This window comes from Vidua chalybeata, chromosome Z (genome assembly GCF_026979565.1).
Source record: "Vidua chalybeata isolate OUT-0048 chromosome Z, bVidCha1 merged haplotype, whole genome shotgun sequence".
Lineage (NCBI taxonomy): Eukaryota > Metazoa > Chordata > Aves > Passeriformes > Viduidae > Vidua > Vidua chalybeata.
In genome coordinates this window covers 47,556,292-47,571,920 of record NC_071570.1, presented here as the reverse complement: position 1 = coordinate 47,571,920, position 15,629 = coordinate 47,556,292, and the positions used below count along the sequence as shown (strand labels likewise).

General features: G+C 42.6%; 1 protein-coding gene across 1 annotated transcript in view; it reads right to left on the bottom strand.

Moving 5' to 3' along the window:
- Positions 1–4,253, bottom strand: part of DGKQ (diacylglycerol kinase theta) — an 89,079-nt gene extending 84,826 nt beyond the window's left edge. The window contains exon 1 of the mRNA XM_053932529.1: positions 4,058–4,253. Within this exon, the coding sequence (XP_053788504.1) occupies positions 4,058–4,253 (196 nt within the window). The remainder of the gene's footprint in view (positions 1–4,057) is intronic.
- Positions 4,254–15,629: the final 11,376 nt, after the last annotated feature.

Sequence of the window (15,629 nt, the reverse complement as noted above, 5' to 3'; positions counted from 1 at the left end):
TAAAAAAAATAATTTAACTCATCCCTTCCCCTCCCCACCAAAATCTCCTCAACTCCTCCCCCAAAACAAAAACAGAAAATAAGGTGTTGTTTCCCCAAAATATTATTTGACTTAGAGCCTTCATATCAAGAAAGTGCCCTATCTGCTCAAATACATACCAAGAAGTCCATGACTGCAGCTTCCCATAAAGATTCTAATGGAATACATAGATATAAAAAAACCTAAAATGGTTAAACAATTGTAAATTTTCAATCAAACTTGCTTATTACTTAAATCACCTACATTTTATCCTTGGTCAAAATAAACCAAACTGACTTTACATTATAAAGTTTCATGGAACTGGAAATATTTGTAGCCCCCAAAATGTACAGATCCACAATTCCTCCAACTCTTGGTTTTTTTTTTGGTTTTTTTTTTTGTTTTTTTTTTTTTTTGTTTGTTTTTTTGTTTTTTTTTGTTTTTTTTTTTGTGTGTGGTTTTTTTTTTTTTTTAACTGTTTTATGCAAAATAAAAGAAATGTATTTACTGGTGGCTGAAACTAATCCCAAACTCCAGTATAAAATATCTGCTAGCTACCTTTTAGTGTATGAAATTGGTCCTTCTGTGAACTACCAGTAAGAGCTGTCTTTACACTTCTTATACAGACTTCATATATCCAGTATTTTTAATTTTTAAGATGCATACACACATGCACAAAACCTCAGTCATTTACACTGCCTCTTCTTTGGCAAGCCTGAGGAAATTTAAACCCACTCAAACCTGAAATGACCATGCTTAGGAAAGCAAAAGCAATATAAGAGAGTAGTTTTCCATGCTACAACTCAAGCTTCACTTACTCTGTCACATACACACTTAGGAAAGGAAGTCACAGGTACAAATACCAAAGTGGTAAGAAAAACAGTTCTTTACAAAAGGTTTACAGAAAACAGATTTATCAGAGTGGGGAGCACATGTGAATAAACCACAGATGCAAGCCTGGTTGACTGATATTACATAAATATGTGCACATAAGCTTAATACAGTGACATCTTCAGTCCCAACTGGACACCTATTCCTCATAGGAAGAGTACTGCATTCCCTATAAAATTCACTTGTAAAAATATCTTGCCAATCTAAGCAAGAGAGCTGCAATTCTCCCCTGGAATACCTTCAATCCCACACAAAGTGCTGGTGACAGTGGTCTGCTCCCCCCCCCCCCCCCCCCACTGGAGTGAGAAACAGTATCTTTTAAACAATCAAAAAAGACGCAGGAAGGACACTGTGCCTTTTATGGAGAGCATCAGAGCATCTCTTCCACATGCTTTTTGGAATTCCCAGAGAAAACCTAAGGACCATCTTGGCCTCCACTATGAGAATGTTTTGAGAATACAATATATTTTCTTGTACTTTTACTACACAGCTGTGTAAGCCACATGGGCACACGTGCCAGTCTACTGAGTAGTTGATAAGTTTACAGAAAAACCCTACAAACTTGTCATTCACACACAGAAGATACCATTCTCCAAGGGTCTAAAGTTCAATCACAATTAAAACACAAAACCAGGTGATTTAGGCCATACAGCTACTTAAACTAATAACACAAAAGAGGTGGGCTTTTCTGGTTTGTTTCTTCTTTTTTTTTTTCCTTTCCTTTCAATAACTGGACGAGTCACACCATGGGCATGCTTGGTTCCCTTCAAAGATTGGAAGCTTTCTGTTTTGGTAATAACCAGCTTCAGGGAATGTCAACACAAGCAGCATCAGGAGACTGAACATGTGAACCTACAGATCTGGAAGAGCAACCACTGCAAATCCACTTAGAAAAAGGCCCCTCGATGGCTTCATGTTGAAGCCTGTAGGTGGTTCTTCAAACCGAGTTGAAAGACAGTTGCAATTACACCTGCAAACCTAGACTCTCTGCAGAGAAGAAAAAGGAGGTAGCAATTATTACCATGTTTTTCAAGTCTACAGCAAACACTTCCTTCTCTAATAGCTGGGTGGGTTACTTTTCTGTTTTAACAGCCTGGCACTCCTATCACTTTCTAAAGTGCAATGATCAAACTCCATTAGTCAAGGTAAACGTGACAAGGAGGTAACTATTAAATGGAATTTACTTAAAATACTGTTTGAGAAATCATACTAGCATTCACTAAATAACCTAGAACTTGACAACAGTAGACACATGAGCAAATGACCCACCAGGTGGTTTTGAGATTTGTTGTTTAGCAGCAAGTTGTTGGAAAGACAAACATGACTCTAAGTATAGTTGGTTGAAAACAGATGAAAGGACAAAAAATAAACAAAAAAACCCAAGCAAACAAAAAAAACCAAGTGGAGACACTGATGTGCCAGGTGCCATTACAGGGTTTTCCTACACACTCTAAGCAGAGAATGTTAGAGCTAACAAAAACTGAGAGTATTTCTCCTCTCTTGTATTACCGCTTACAGAGGTGACTTGTTTGGGGTGGAGTTTTCAGAGATAGTTTTAAAAGAGATTTTAACCATGCAGCTTGGAAGTGCCCCATCAGCATATGGTCATTAGACAGTGGTACTAAGGATGTTTATCCAGAATTCTGCTGGAAAAGCCAAAGGGGAAGAACAGTTCCAGAAGACCAACTGCAGTGGAAAACTAGGAAAAAAATCCTAAATGTAACTTGCAGGAATACACTTCCTTTGTTATATGTGAGTGGATAAAAAAAAAGTGAGACATTCAGGACATTCTGGTCCTTTCACATTTTGCTAGCATCACCTGTTAGCATTACCAAAACTATTCAGATCTTTAAATTACAAACTGGCACCTGAATGCCCAGTTTCATGACTCAAAAAATTTGCCATTTTTTAAGTCAGTGTTAGAGAGACCACAGAAGACTGGCTTTGTGCATTTTCACATTGAAAGAAATTATCATGTGAGCTTGGGACTTTTTTGTTTATTAGGATAAGCAATGACCTTATGCTACACAGACAGAACAACATTTCTCTCAGAAAACTTTTAAGCAAATATAAAACCACCCTTGCAAGACTTGCTTTGCACGACACAGGAACATGACTTCCACCCAACTTAATCCAGCACTCTCTTTACTCCTGGCAATGACAAAAGGCAGGAGCTATTTCAAGAACTGCAGGCTACTTGTTCTACACCTACAGCCTTGTTTGACACTCACCCAAACAATGAGGCTCTTGTACAACCTGACTCTTTGGACCTGGCCTGGGAGCTGCAACCCAAGCCAGCTGGACTGCATATGCTCATGAAGACATCATGTTTTGTGCTGTTTTGTTTGTGTTTTTTGTTGTTGGTAGTGGCATGTTTGTTTTCCTTTAAAAAGGAACACAAAGATCCACTCTTTTTGCTATGACACCACTGGATTTTGCTGCATCAGAAAAAGTTATAATTTTTATCCATTCCAAGAACCTCGGCTGCTGCGTAGTCCAGCAAGGAAATCTAGCAATTCTTTCTCCTCTTCCTGGCATCAGCCAATGTTTAAAAGGTTCAAACTCCACACAAGTCTCAGATTCTCCATGGGATCAGGCCTTTCAGCAGATAAAGGTGCGCTTGAGATGGATCCACTGGGGTGCTTGGTGGCTCACAGTGTGTCTACCCCAGGACAGGCTGGGGCATTGCTGGATCACAGCACACACTGGTGTCACCACACAGGAGTGAGCAGTGACACATCTCTGATTTTACATTATTTTTGTTAGGAATTATTATTACTAGAACTTAGTCCTATAATTTAAAATAGGAGCACAATTTTCAGCACTACTGTAGTTTTCAGACTTGATTTTTGCAATTTACGACTGTTATTATTAGACTATTACTAGAATTTTGATTACTACCATTTGACACTTCTTTTCGTGATTGAATGCATTGTTTTTACTACTGTATTTCAGTATTACGCTTTAGTATTATGGTTTTGCACTAGATTTTAAAATTAGATTTTAGTACTATAGCTTGTTGATACTAATTATGAATAGTTTTTTATCAGTAGTGGGTTTAGGCAATTTTTCCTCCCCCCCCCCACCTCGTCCCGGACGCGCCCCCGGCAGGTCCCGCACGCCCGCCGCCGCCCCGGCAGCCCCTTACCCTCGCACTGGTAGCCGGCCAGCCCCCAGATGAAGTCGGTGCAGTAGTGGCAGAAGGTGGGCTTGGTCAGGGTCACCCTGCGGAACGCGTGGCCCGGCGGGCTACTGCCCCCAGCCGCGGCGCGGCCCCGCCCGCTCAGCACCGGGCTGGAGGCCGGGCTGCCGCTGCCGCGCAGCGAGCGCGCCCCGTCCGCCATTCCCGCCGGACGCCCGCCCGCTCCGCGCCGGCCGCCGCTCGCTCGCCCGCGCTTCCGCCGCGGGGCGGTGGCGGGGGCGGCGCCCCGGCAGCGCCGGCGGGCGGCGCACGCTGCCCTCTGCCGGCCGCGCCCTCAGCGCCGCGCCCGGCCTGTCCTTCAACACCTCGGGCGGCGCCGGCCCCGCCGCCTCCCTGGGTAGCCCGGCCCGGCCTCCGACCGCGCGTTCTGTGAAGAAACTCCGCCTAGCGTCCGTCCTAAACCTCCCCTGGCGTAGCTAGAGTGGGTTCTCTCTGCGGTCTCTAGCTGCTTCTGGGATGAGGCCGATTCCCACATGGCCATAAGCTCCTCTCACGGAGCTGTAGAGATTGATAATGTCACCCCTGAGCCTACTTTTCTCCGGCTGAGCAGCCACAGCTCCCTTGGCTGCTCCTTGGAAGACTTCTCCAGCCCCTTTGCCATCTTCGTTGCCCTTCTCTGGACTCAGAGGTAAGACCTACAGTTTCTTGCCATGACATTAATCTAGAAGGTTTTGCTAACCTGTCGTCATACCATCTTAGAGCACACAAAGCTCCGCCTCAAGAAGATTTGTGATGATGCATTGGCAGAAGAAAATTATTTGCCACAGGTTTTGCCTTTTACACTCAACATCTCTGACTTCATGAGAAAATATAAGGGTTTCTTCCAAGTGTCTCTCCTCCATAACACAGGGCTTTTTTGTCCTTTGTTCGCTTAACCTTCTTGTTGCTAGTTTGGGAAGTGTTTACATACCTGGATGTTTCTATGATGCTAGTCTCTGGAATGCCTCTGTTTCTTTGACTTATGTTGGGTTACCTAATATGGATGGAGTAGGTTGGAACAAGAAAGGAGGCTATCACTTTGGATTTTGTGTATATAGATGTATGCTGTCTGCATGTCAACTTGCCTTGATCTCAGCTTTGTATTGAGAATCTACACTGAGCTGTTCAAAACAGCAGACAGGTACCTCCATTAAGCAATGAGAGACAACATAGGGTAGTTAAAATTTTTGTTCTTGGCTCTGATTTATCTGCATTTTGGCAAGGGGTGTAATAAGCTGGTGTAATAAATCTCTTGAGTAATAAATCCTTTTCCTGTAGACCAAGAGTGAAGTTCTAAAATTTGTTAGCATCTTCTAGTTTTTACTACTCTTACTTTGTGTCTCCTTTCCGTGTTGTGAATATGAAAGTAATTATGATCAGAAGGACTTGACCTTCTCAAGGGGAAACAGTAGAAATAATTAAGAGACCAAAGAAAGCATAACATGACATTTTATGATGGTAGAAAGATTTGCATAAATAAGCTTTGAAATACTTCTAATTGCTTCTACAAACATGATTTAGAAAACATATCTAAGATACTACAGAGCTGTATGAAGCCCCAGACACACAGGAGGATAGGGAAGAGGGAAGCAGTGTGAAACCCCTCTGTTTGAAGATGTGTGCCTGCTGAAGGCAATGAATCAGCCAAAACACATAATGATACGTCCTATCTTCCACAAACTCAGCCTTGCCTCAATCTTCTTAAAAATCACAGCACAAGGCCTCTTGGAACACAGTTCTGGGCTCATGGGGGAAGAAGACAGAGAGGAACAGCCAATATTGGATTTGACAATGGTCAGTGGTGCCTGACCTACTTGATTGCTTTCCATGACAGATGTGTAGATCTTTTTAGGAGAGAACACTAGTGTAACCTTGACTTCAGCAAGGTTTATGACTTGTCTCCAACAACATTCTTGTATCCAAAGTGGAACGTTATGGTTCCACATGGGTGGACAACTAGATGGGTAAAAAACTGGTTGGATGGTTGAGCTCAGTAGGTAGGGGTTGATGGGTCATACTTGAACTTTGCTTGGAGGCCATAGTGGGAGGAGTGTTACAGGGGTCTCTCCTGGGCCTTGGGCTTTGAGCATTTATCAAGATCATGAGAAGGTGACAGCAGTATTGTCAAGGGATGTCAAGTTCACACATGACACCAAGCTGAAGGAGCAGTCATTACACCGCCATCTACAGGGACCTGAACAGACAGGAGAAATTAATCCCATCATAGAATCAAAGGGTTGGTTTGGGTTGGAAGGAACCTAAACTTTTCTGCTGTGTGCAGGGACACCTTTCATTAGACCAATGAAAAAAAAAATCCCATCCAGCTTGAACACATCCAGGGCTGGGGCATCCCCAGCATCTCTGGGTGACTTTTTCCAGTGCCTCATTACTGTCACAGAATATAATTTTTTTATAATATCCAATCTAAAGCTACTCTCTTTCAGTTTGAAGCCATTTCCTCCTCCTGCCAATACACACCTTTATTTATTCTTAAAGTTCCTAGAGAGGAACTTTAAGAAGTCCCTCTCCAGCTCTCTTGTAAGCTCTCCTCTGGTACTGCAAGGCTACAATTAGGTACCTTCTCTTCTCCAGGCTGGACAATCCCAGTTCTCTCGGCCTTTCCTTATAGGAGGGATGCTCCCTCCCTCTAATCATCTTGATGTCCCTCCTCTGGACTCACTCCAACAGGTCCATGACCTTCCTGTGCTGGGACCCCAGAACTAGATGCAGGGTTCTAGGTGGGCTCTCACCAGAGCAGAGGGGCAGAACCTCCCCTGCTGCCCACACTGCTTTGGATGCAGCCCAGGACACATTTGTCTTTCTGGGCTGGGAGTGCCCATGGCTGGGTCATGTCCAGCCTCTCACCCACCAACACCCCCAAGTCCTTCTCACAGGGCTGCTCTCCCTCTGTTCATCCCCAGCCTGTGCTGCTGCTGGGGGTTGTCCTGATCCAGGTGCAGCACCCTGAACTTGGTCTTGTTGATCCTCATGACATTTCCATGGGCCCACTTCTCGAGCTTGTACAGGTGCTTTTGATTAGCATCCTGTCTTTCAGGAATGTCAACCTGAGCATTCGGCTTGGAGTCTTCTGCAAATTAGATGAGGGTGCACTTCATCTATGAAATAACACTGGTCCCAATACAGACCTCTGAGGGATACCACAGCTTACTGATGTCCATTGGAACTCTGAGCTGTTGACTACCCTCTGGATGTCACCAGTTTCTTATTCATGTAACAGTTTACCCATCAAATCCATCTCTCTTAATTTAGAGAGAAGGATGTTGTGGAGGACCATGTCAAAGTCCTGATAAATGACACCTGCTGCCCCTCCCTTGTCCGCTAGCGGAGTCACTTCATCATAGAAGGCCTGCAGGTTGGTCAGGCAGGACTTGCCCTTGGTAAAGCCATGCTGGCTGTCCCAAATCACCTCCTGTCCTCCATGTGCCTTAGCACAGCTTCCAGCAGGATCTGTTCTGTGATCTTCCCAGGCACAGAGGTGATGCTCACAGGTCAGTTGTTCTAGGGGTCCTCCTTTCTTCTCTTTTTAAAGATGGGTACAATGTTTTCCCTTTTCCAGTCACCTGGGACTTCACCTGACAGCCACAACTTTTCAAATGTCATGGACAGTGGTTTGGCAACTACATCAGCTGGTTGCCTCAGGACTCTAGGATGCATCTCATTGACTCCCGTAGACTTTTAAGTATGTTCAAGTTCTTCGGGTGGCCATGAACCTGATTTTTACTTAGAGGAGAGACTTTGCTCCCCCAGTCCCCATCCTGCTGTTTGTCCACACAAGAGATGTGGAAAGAGGGGTTACCGTTGAAGACTGTGGCAAAAGAAGTTGTTGAGTACCTCAGCTTTTCTCTCAATCATTGTTACCATCATTGTCTATCAGGGAACACACCTTTGACCTCCAAATGAGCAGACAGGCAGCAGGGTAGCACTGCAGAAAAGGTCCTGGGTGTCCTGGTTGTCAATGAGCCAGCTGTGCACACTTGCAACAACCAGGATCAACAGCATCCTGTACTGTCCAGGAGCACAGCTAGTCAACTGTCTCCCCAGCACTACAATATTAGACTATTGCATTCAGTTTTGACCTCCGTGAAGGAAGAGCATGACAAGCTACTGTAGCAAGTTCAGTGAAGAACCACGAGAGTGGTTAGGGGTTGGTGCACTTGTCCTGTGCAGAGAAGGCTGAGGGAGCAGGACTTACTCTGCCTGATGAAGAGACAGTTACCAGGAGATCTCATAGCACTCCGGTAGTACTGACACAGAGGTTTTAATGAGGATGGACCAAGGTTCTTTACAGGACCACACACTGTGAGGACAAGAGACAAATGTCAGAACTTCAAACTAGGTGTTCAGGCTGGATTTAGGTGTTAAAGGCAGTCAAGCAGAGGGGCAGGTTAAGTGACATTCCATTGACCTGTCCTGCCTTTCTTTCCAACATAGCCTGTCCTCTTTAAATGTGGGGGTTTTTTAATTGATCTAATAGTTCTTCTCTTAAGAGTCAGAGGCCCAAGATTTGGAAAGCTGAAACTCATGTGAACAAGTCTTTCCTACAATCTGGGAAATTTATCATATCAGAATTTGACTGTTTCAAAAGCCTGAGGAAGTAATCAATTAATATTTTTATAAAAAGGGGAAAATGCATTCAATTAACAAATAATTACATACACTACTGAATCACTTATTCAGGGCAGGTAATTACAAGGTTTCTGTGATAGAAGACTGAAGAATGGTAGTTTTTATGGTTGAGATATAAATGAAGTGTGAGATTTTGGCTATTTTTTAACAACTGACTCTCCAGATAAATACTTATAAGCTGTAACACAGGGGCAAGAATTAAGTTTTTGTGCTTTAACTTCCCATCTTATCTGGGTGCAATCTGTATAACCAGTCAAAACAACCTAAACCATCCAATGGTTGTCTTCAGCCAAGTCTGCCAAAACATCTGCTGCCAGCAGCCAGGGAGTGTGGCAGCAGTTGAAGGCTAGCCATCCTTTCTGTTTCACATGTGTAGCACACCTGCTGCGCTAGACAGTAGAAAAAAAGTGAGGTAAAGAATTATTACTGAAGCTGTCACATTCACAAATGTGATAACTCATTAGAAGTGTTTTTTTCCTCATGCAGGAATTGTTGCTTGACAGGCTGGTAACTGAAAGATGAAACAAACAGGATAAAACTACCACTTCTTAGGTGGTATTCATATTTTTTTCTTCATATTTTTTTAAACAAAGTGCCTCACAGATAAAAACAAACAAAATTCTTTGAGCATCCATTGTCTTTGTTTTGACAAGATTAGTAAGACAAGATTAGGAAAAAAATGTAAGGCCTCTGAAAAGAAAATTTACTTCTTTTTACATCCTGATAAACATTTTGTGGCACTTTGGATTCTATAACTTCATTAAACTCAAGTTATGCAACTTCTGGGCAGGCAGTACAGGAAACTTGTAATTTTTTACAGGTTTCTTGGCTTTGTAGAGGTGTATTTGATAAATGGAGCAAACTTTGCACCTTGGATCTTCCAAACCTTTTGTAACCTTCTTGTACTCTTTATATCTAGGGAGAAAACATACTGTGACAGATAGAAAACCTTTGATATAACTGAGAAATGAAAGTTCTGATACATCATCCTAAATTTATGTACAAGATTAAGTAAGTTTGATATGGTGTCAATATCACATCATGTTTTTATTCTTAAGGAACACAGTTCATTATACCAGAGCTCTCTTGACACTCAGTATGATGAAATTCAGTTGCTCAATTCTTTCATGAAGCAATTTATTTGTAAGCAAGCTTCAAAAAACCTGAAAATAAATAATCATGTCAGGTCCAGGTGAGATCCAGAGGATTTTATAAGACTGTATAAATATGGAAGTAGTGGATGAAAAGCAGATGGAGCTGTGCTGTTTTTAGTGGTCTCTCCTGGCCTTCCCATTTCCTGGTTTCTCAGAGAGCTACGAACAATTTCATCCATCCACTCACATGACAGGAATGAGAATCATTAGCTTCCCAAATAGAATCTTGCTAAATTTCTGTTTCTATAGAATGTGTTCTTTACGTGTTGGTGAAGTGTGGAAGTGTGAAATCCAATGGTACCTATCCTATAGAGCCATAAGCAAAAGTGTTTCTAGGTTACTGAAATCTTCTATGTTGTTGACTTCTGTTTTCTGAATTACTTTCATTGCTGTAAGTAATTGGAAGAGAGGAATGACACAAACCATATGTGGAGGTTGAAAAGGAAAGTTTAAAATAAATTGTGGCTTCTAAGAACCAAGAACTTAAAGCACAGGAGTTGCTTTGAATGTGCCCTCCTGTTGGCAACCAGTAGGGAAGAAGAGCTACAGGGGGGTTGGTTTCATTTGGTTTAAACTAGCACATCAATATTTGGAAATTGAGGGATAATGCTGTTTTGGCTCATGAAAGGAAGTGGTTCATGAAGTATCACCTTCCTAAGCAAGAGAGGTTTCAGATTTGTGGTTTTTTCACCTCTCCAAGTTGGTGATATCTGAATCAAAAGTAAATCCTGATGTTCACTTGAATAGGATACCTTTCTTTTTTTCCCAAAATCTCACAGCTGAAGAGACAATAAAAGTATTAGATTATGTTTGTGCACTCTTTGTCTTGCAATGGAAAACAAAAGAAAAATTCAATTTCTTATATCTACACTACAAAAAAAAAGTAAAAGAAAAAAAAAGTAAGTACCTAGCACATTAGTTTGTTTTGTTTTGTTTTGTTTTGCTTCATAATAGCTCTACAGTTACTTCCTGAAAAAAGTCTTTAGAAAAACTGTTCTAATCACACTAGAAATAAATCAAGTGCTGACTTGTTAGTTAAAAGCACCAACAGCCCCTGAGTAAGAGAAGCAAAAGCCCTGCTATGGAAAGCCAACAAAGTTCTGGATGAGTTCCAAGTTATACAGTAAGATATGGTATGTCTTTCAACTTTTTATTTGATTGCCAGATTAACTATACCTTTTCAAATAAAGGTTATAATAAGGAACACATTAGACTGCATAATCTAAACAAAATTATATATCAAATATATGCACATTTTTCACAAGGTACAGTGTTGCAGTGTGATTTCATGGTTTCCCCAGAACTCCGGTTTCTCCCCTGAAGCTGTCCTCCCAGGTGTGTCAATCACTCCTCTTTTCCCCACCCTGACCCCTGCTGAGCACCGCCTGTCACTCCTGGCATTCCAGAAGTGCATCGAGTGATTGGGCAGATTCAAAAGATGCCCTCCACCCCCAGGGGGATTGGGCCATCCAGATGTCCTTTGTCCCCTGAGACCTCCCCTCCCCCGGGGAACCACGTGGTCCGGGGAGTGCTGATGGAGCAATGATAGGTTTCAGAGTCCTGCTTGGAGCTGTTGCTACATTCAGAGGCCTGCGGGCCAGAATAAAAGCTCTGGATTAAACCCTCCATCAGAACCAACTCCTTTCCTTCACCATAGCCTTAAAGGATTCTCCAGCAGCAGGAAACCTGAGGAGCGGACCCTTGGTGAGAGGAGGCTCCATCGCACCACCACCTGAGCTCCAGCTTGCCTGGACTTGTCTCCATGTGCCCAGCTGCAACATCCAGCTAGCCAAAAGTGTGTCTGGGGTGAAACACCATAGTTGCCGCTATTTGGGCCAGCACCAGGGGCCAGACAAGCCAGGGCATGTCCCATTCTTGATATTGGTACCACCAATAGTACAGAGACTTAGAAGAAAATCCTTCAGTTCAAATTCATCCATCTCTTGTGGGAAAAAAAACCCTACAGAGATCCCATCAAGTAAAACATCTTTATTTTGCCAAAATCATTATAGTCAGCAGTAGTAAGTATTTAATGAAAAGGTAGATACATTTATCACAAGCAGGCATAACTGCAGACCTCATATTTTATTTTAGCATTTACACTCCTTACTATCTCAGGAATTTCCCTAGTTCTGCTAACAAAACTGAGGCTTAGTAAATACTAAGCCATATCAGAGCTGAAAGTAAAGAAAACTGTGTAGCAACACAACAAAGTCAGAGGTTGAAATTTAAGGCCCAGCCAGCAAATGTGATGATATGACAGGCAAGTTATTTGTGCTTCAAATACACTGATTTTAATATTTAATAGCTTATTTCCAAGTCTTAAGTTTTAGAACAAACAACTTCCTGACAGAATACATAAAGGATTTGCTCAGAGTTAATGAATCACTTCTCTGGGAGAAAAACACCAACCAATCAACCAAAAAAACAGCTAGGGTTTGCTTTATTTTTTTTTTTTATTGTAAAGGATTGCCAGTTTAACGTCTTTAGTCATGTTTTGTCTCTGGACCTAGGGAACATGAAAGCAATTCTTATGAATATAATAGTTTAATGCATTCTGAAATGCAAAATATGCAGAAACACCCATATATGGAATAACAGATTGCTGTTAAGGTTTAGTAAGAGTTGTGCACTCTGAAAACAAAATGTCCAAGTCTTGTTGTTAAAACCACATTGCAGTTTCTGATTCTACACTCTAATAATGCATCAGAAACCCAGTATATGAAACACCCTTTTTTAATATATGTGTATATGTTTAAATATATAGCATTATCTATTTCTATGCCTGACAGTACCTGTTGCCTACAGGTTAGATCTAATCCTTTACCAGCAAGAATGTAAAGAAATACCATGTATGCTAGACTCCAGAGAGATGTGCTCATGCATGAGATTCTCCTTTGGCTGTGTCACTGGTGCTCACATGGATGACAAGCGGTTGTGGTCTGAGGGCTTGACAAAAGCACCCCAGATCAAAGGCCCTGACAAGTAGCAAACCTTCTGAGACAGAGAGGTCAGCAAAAGTAAAGTCTCCAGCCACCATGACTTGCTCTGTCCTTGAGGGGCTCAGATGCCTTTCCCAACTAAGCTTGTTTCTGTTTATTTGTTTTCAGAGCATTGTACCTGAGTGCCTTCAGTTCTTACATACATGATGAAAAGGAGTCATTCTCCTGTTGCCAGGAGTCACAGGCTCCCAACATTTCCACCTAGGGAGTCTCAACTTTCCCACCTTGCAAGTCCAAACCTACTACAGAGTCCAGCATAGCCTTTTAGCTGTCCCACCTATTAAACAGCTGTTGAAGATAAATTTTTAAAATAAGACATCACTGTGGAGTTAAAGGAGATTGTTGATTATTAAATAATTATAAAATTATAATTAAACAATTATTGAATGATAATTAAATAGTAATGTAATTAAATAACTACAGCACACTACTGTACAGGAGAACTCAATGGCCTCAGGGTGGGGCTACAGTTGTCTGCAGTGTAATGTGGTTGATTTGTAGTTAACTCTTGGTGCAGAGTACAGCCACAGCAGTTTTAGTTTTGGCTAGTCCTGCTCAGTATGGTCCTGTTAGGTCCTGATAAGTGGTGGTGTAGACTCCTTGGTTACTGAGAAGTCAATGGCCTGGCACAGTTCTTTGGGTGTGCACAGCAGGGCTGACTGGTGGTGCATGCCTGAACCAAAGTGCTGTTCACTCAGCCAGAGTCCTGCACCCATCACTGCTGCACAAGACTCCAGCACTTATCTCTGCACAGGCACCTCCTTGGAGGGATCCTGTTGCCTACCTGCTCATCCTCCCTGGTGCTATGTGGTCTGCTGCCTTTTCCCATAGCTTCTGCACCAGGCAGCTCTTTACCTGAGCCCTGCACCTCAGCCAGACCTCAACCTCCTCAGTATCACCCTGGAAAGAGGCACCTGGCACTCCATATAACCCTACACCTGCAGGGCCCCCTGTGTTCTCTTTGAGCAGCATCTGGGCTGGTGCTAAGGGGCATGCTATCATGCTAGCTCCAGCACAGTCTTCAGCAGTTCTTTGGTGTCCCCTGTAATGGGAGTGCTGTGCTAAAGCCAGCTGCCCCTCACCAGTGGATCACTGCTCTCCTCTGGTACAGATGAACAGAAGTAAATACACCCTTACCAGGAAAGCACTGTCTTGGAACTGCTGTGTTCCACAATAAGGAAAACAGAAAGAGAGTCAGCGATGTATCTCTATCTGTGAAAAATAAACTGGTCTGTTATGTGCCAAGGCCCCATTTGCTATCCCTGGTTACCACTCCATTTCCTTCTTCTGTGCTCTAACACTTTGTAACTAAAATGGGTTCCGTTGAGTGCAGTCCACAGTTGATTAAGGTAAAGATAATTCATGAGAAGGCTGCTGCAAGCGCTGGTTTTGTAGGTGTGTATTTCATTGAATAATGTGGAATAGGAGAGGACTCTGTAGCTCAGAGCAGGGGCAACCTTACAGTTAGATCCAAGTTTGGTATTAAAACAGTTCCCCACATTTTCCCAGCAGGACTGTTGACTTGCTTTATCACCTTTTTATGCAGATGAAACTTTACAATGTGTAACTCAGTTCAAGACTTCGGAAAGAATGTGAGTTTCCATTCTGCTGCAAGTAAAACAATTAAAAACTGGCTTGTTCTCTGTGACATAACTGGATAGGACCACCAGGCAGTCATTGATAGAAATTTTCAAGGTGTGCAGGGCAGCCGATAGCTTGGGCAACAGTGTGACATTTCAGAGGGTCAGCCAGGGAAGGAAAAGTGGCTATGACCCTTATTATTGCAGAATTGATGTCCTTAAATTCACCATGGGCCAAAAGAAATGAGCATCAAGCTTAAAAATGGGCCTACCAGTAAGTTAACAGCAATCCTGCCCCTGTGTATTACAATATGGGAACAGGCACCAGCACTTCCAGCACCAAAGCTGTGATGGGCCTGGAGAGAAGCTGAAAGCTCATCCCAAATCCGGGGACCCACCTACAGGCTGGTTACAGGACAGAATAGCCATGAATCCTGCAGATTCCTGTAGGTGTAGAAGAAGGGATTACAAGTGACCTCGCCCCTGGTAAATCACAGTTGTACTAATTAAACAGCCTTGCCCTTAGTAGGTCACAGCTGTGACTAATAAAGGTAAGTGTGATAAAAGGGGTAGGTTGGCTGATCGGGGAGAGCTTTGAGGTAGTGGAACCTTGAGGGAGAGGGGCAGGTAGTATGAAGGGTATATGTATGTTACTCATGGCAGTGGAAGCAAGTTCTTGTATCAATGTCTCTTGGATGTGCATCTCAAATTATGCTGCTTGGCTTGTCTCTCAGTACTTTTGACCCCAGCATTGCAAATCAATCAATTGCTCCCCCTGCCTTTCAAGATCTTCCTTGGAAGAGAGTAGAAGGCAAGGAAGCTTTCTCAGAAGAGAGATAGTATTGGGTAGGCCATGAAACACAAGCCCTATTATTGAAGTATTTATTGTTATGCTTTATGTTTATGCTTTATTATGCTTTATTTATGCCCTATGTTTATTGCTTTATTTACATGCCATGAAGCACAAGCCCTATGTTTTATGTGCAAAAGGGAATACTGCATCAGAAACTGCAGACTGTGTTTAATCAGTCCCAGTTGCTGGTTCGGAAACCCACTAGCAACTGAGCAACCTCTCCAATTGGTTAATTTGGCTACTTTTTGTTGGTTTCTTTATTTTCTTTTTTTTTTTTTTTTTCATAAATAATATAGACTGACA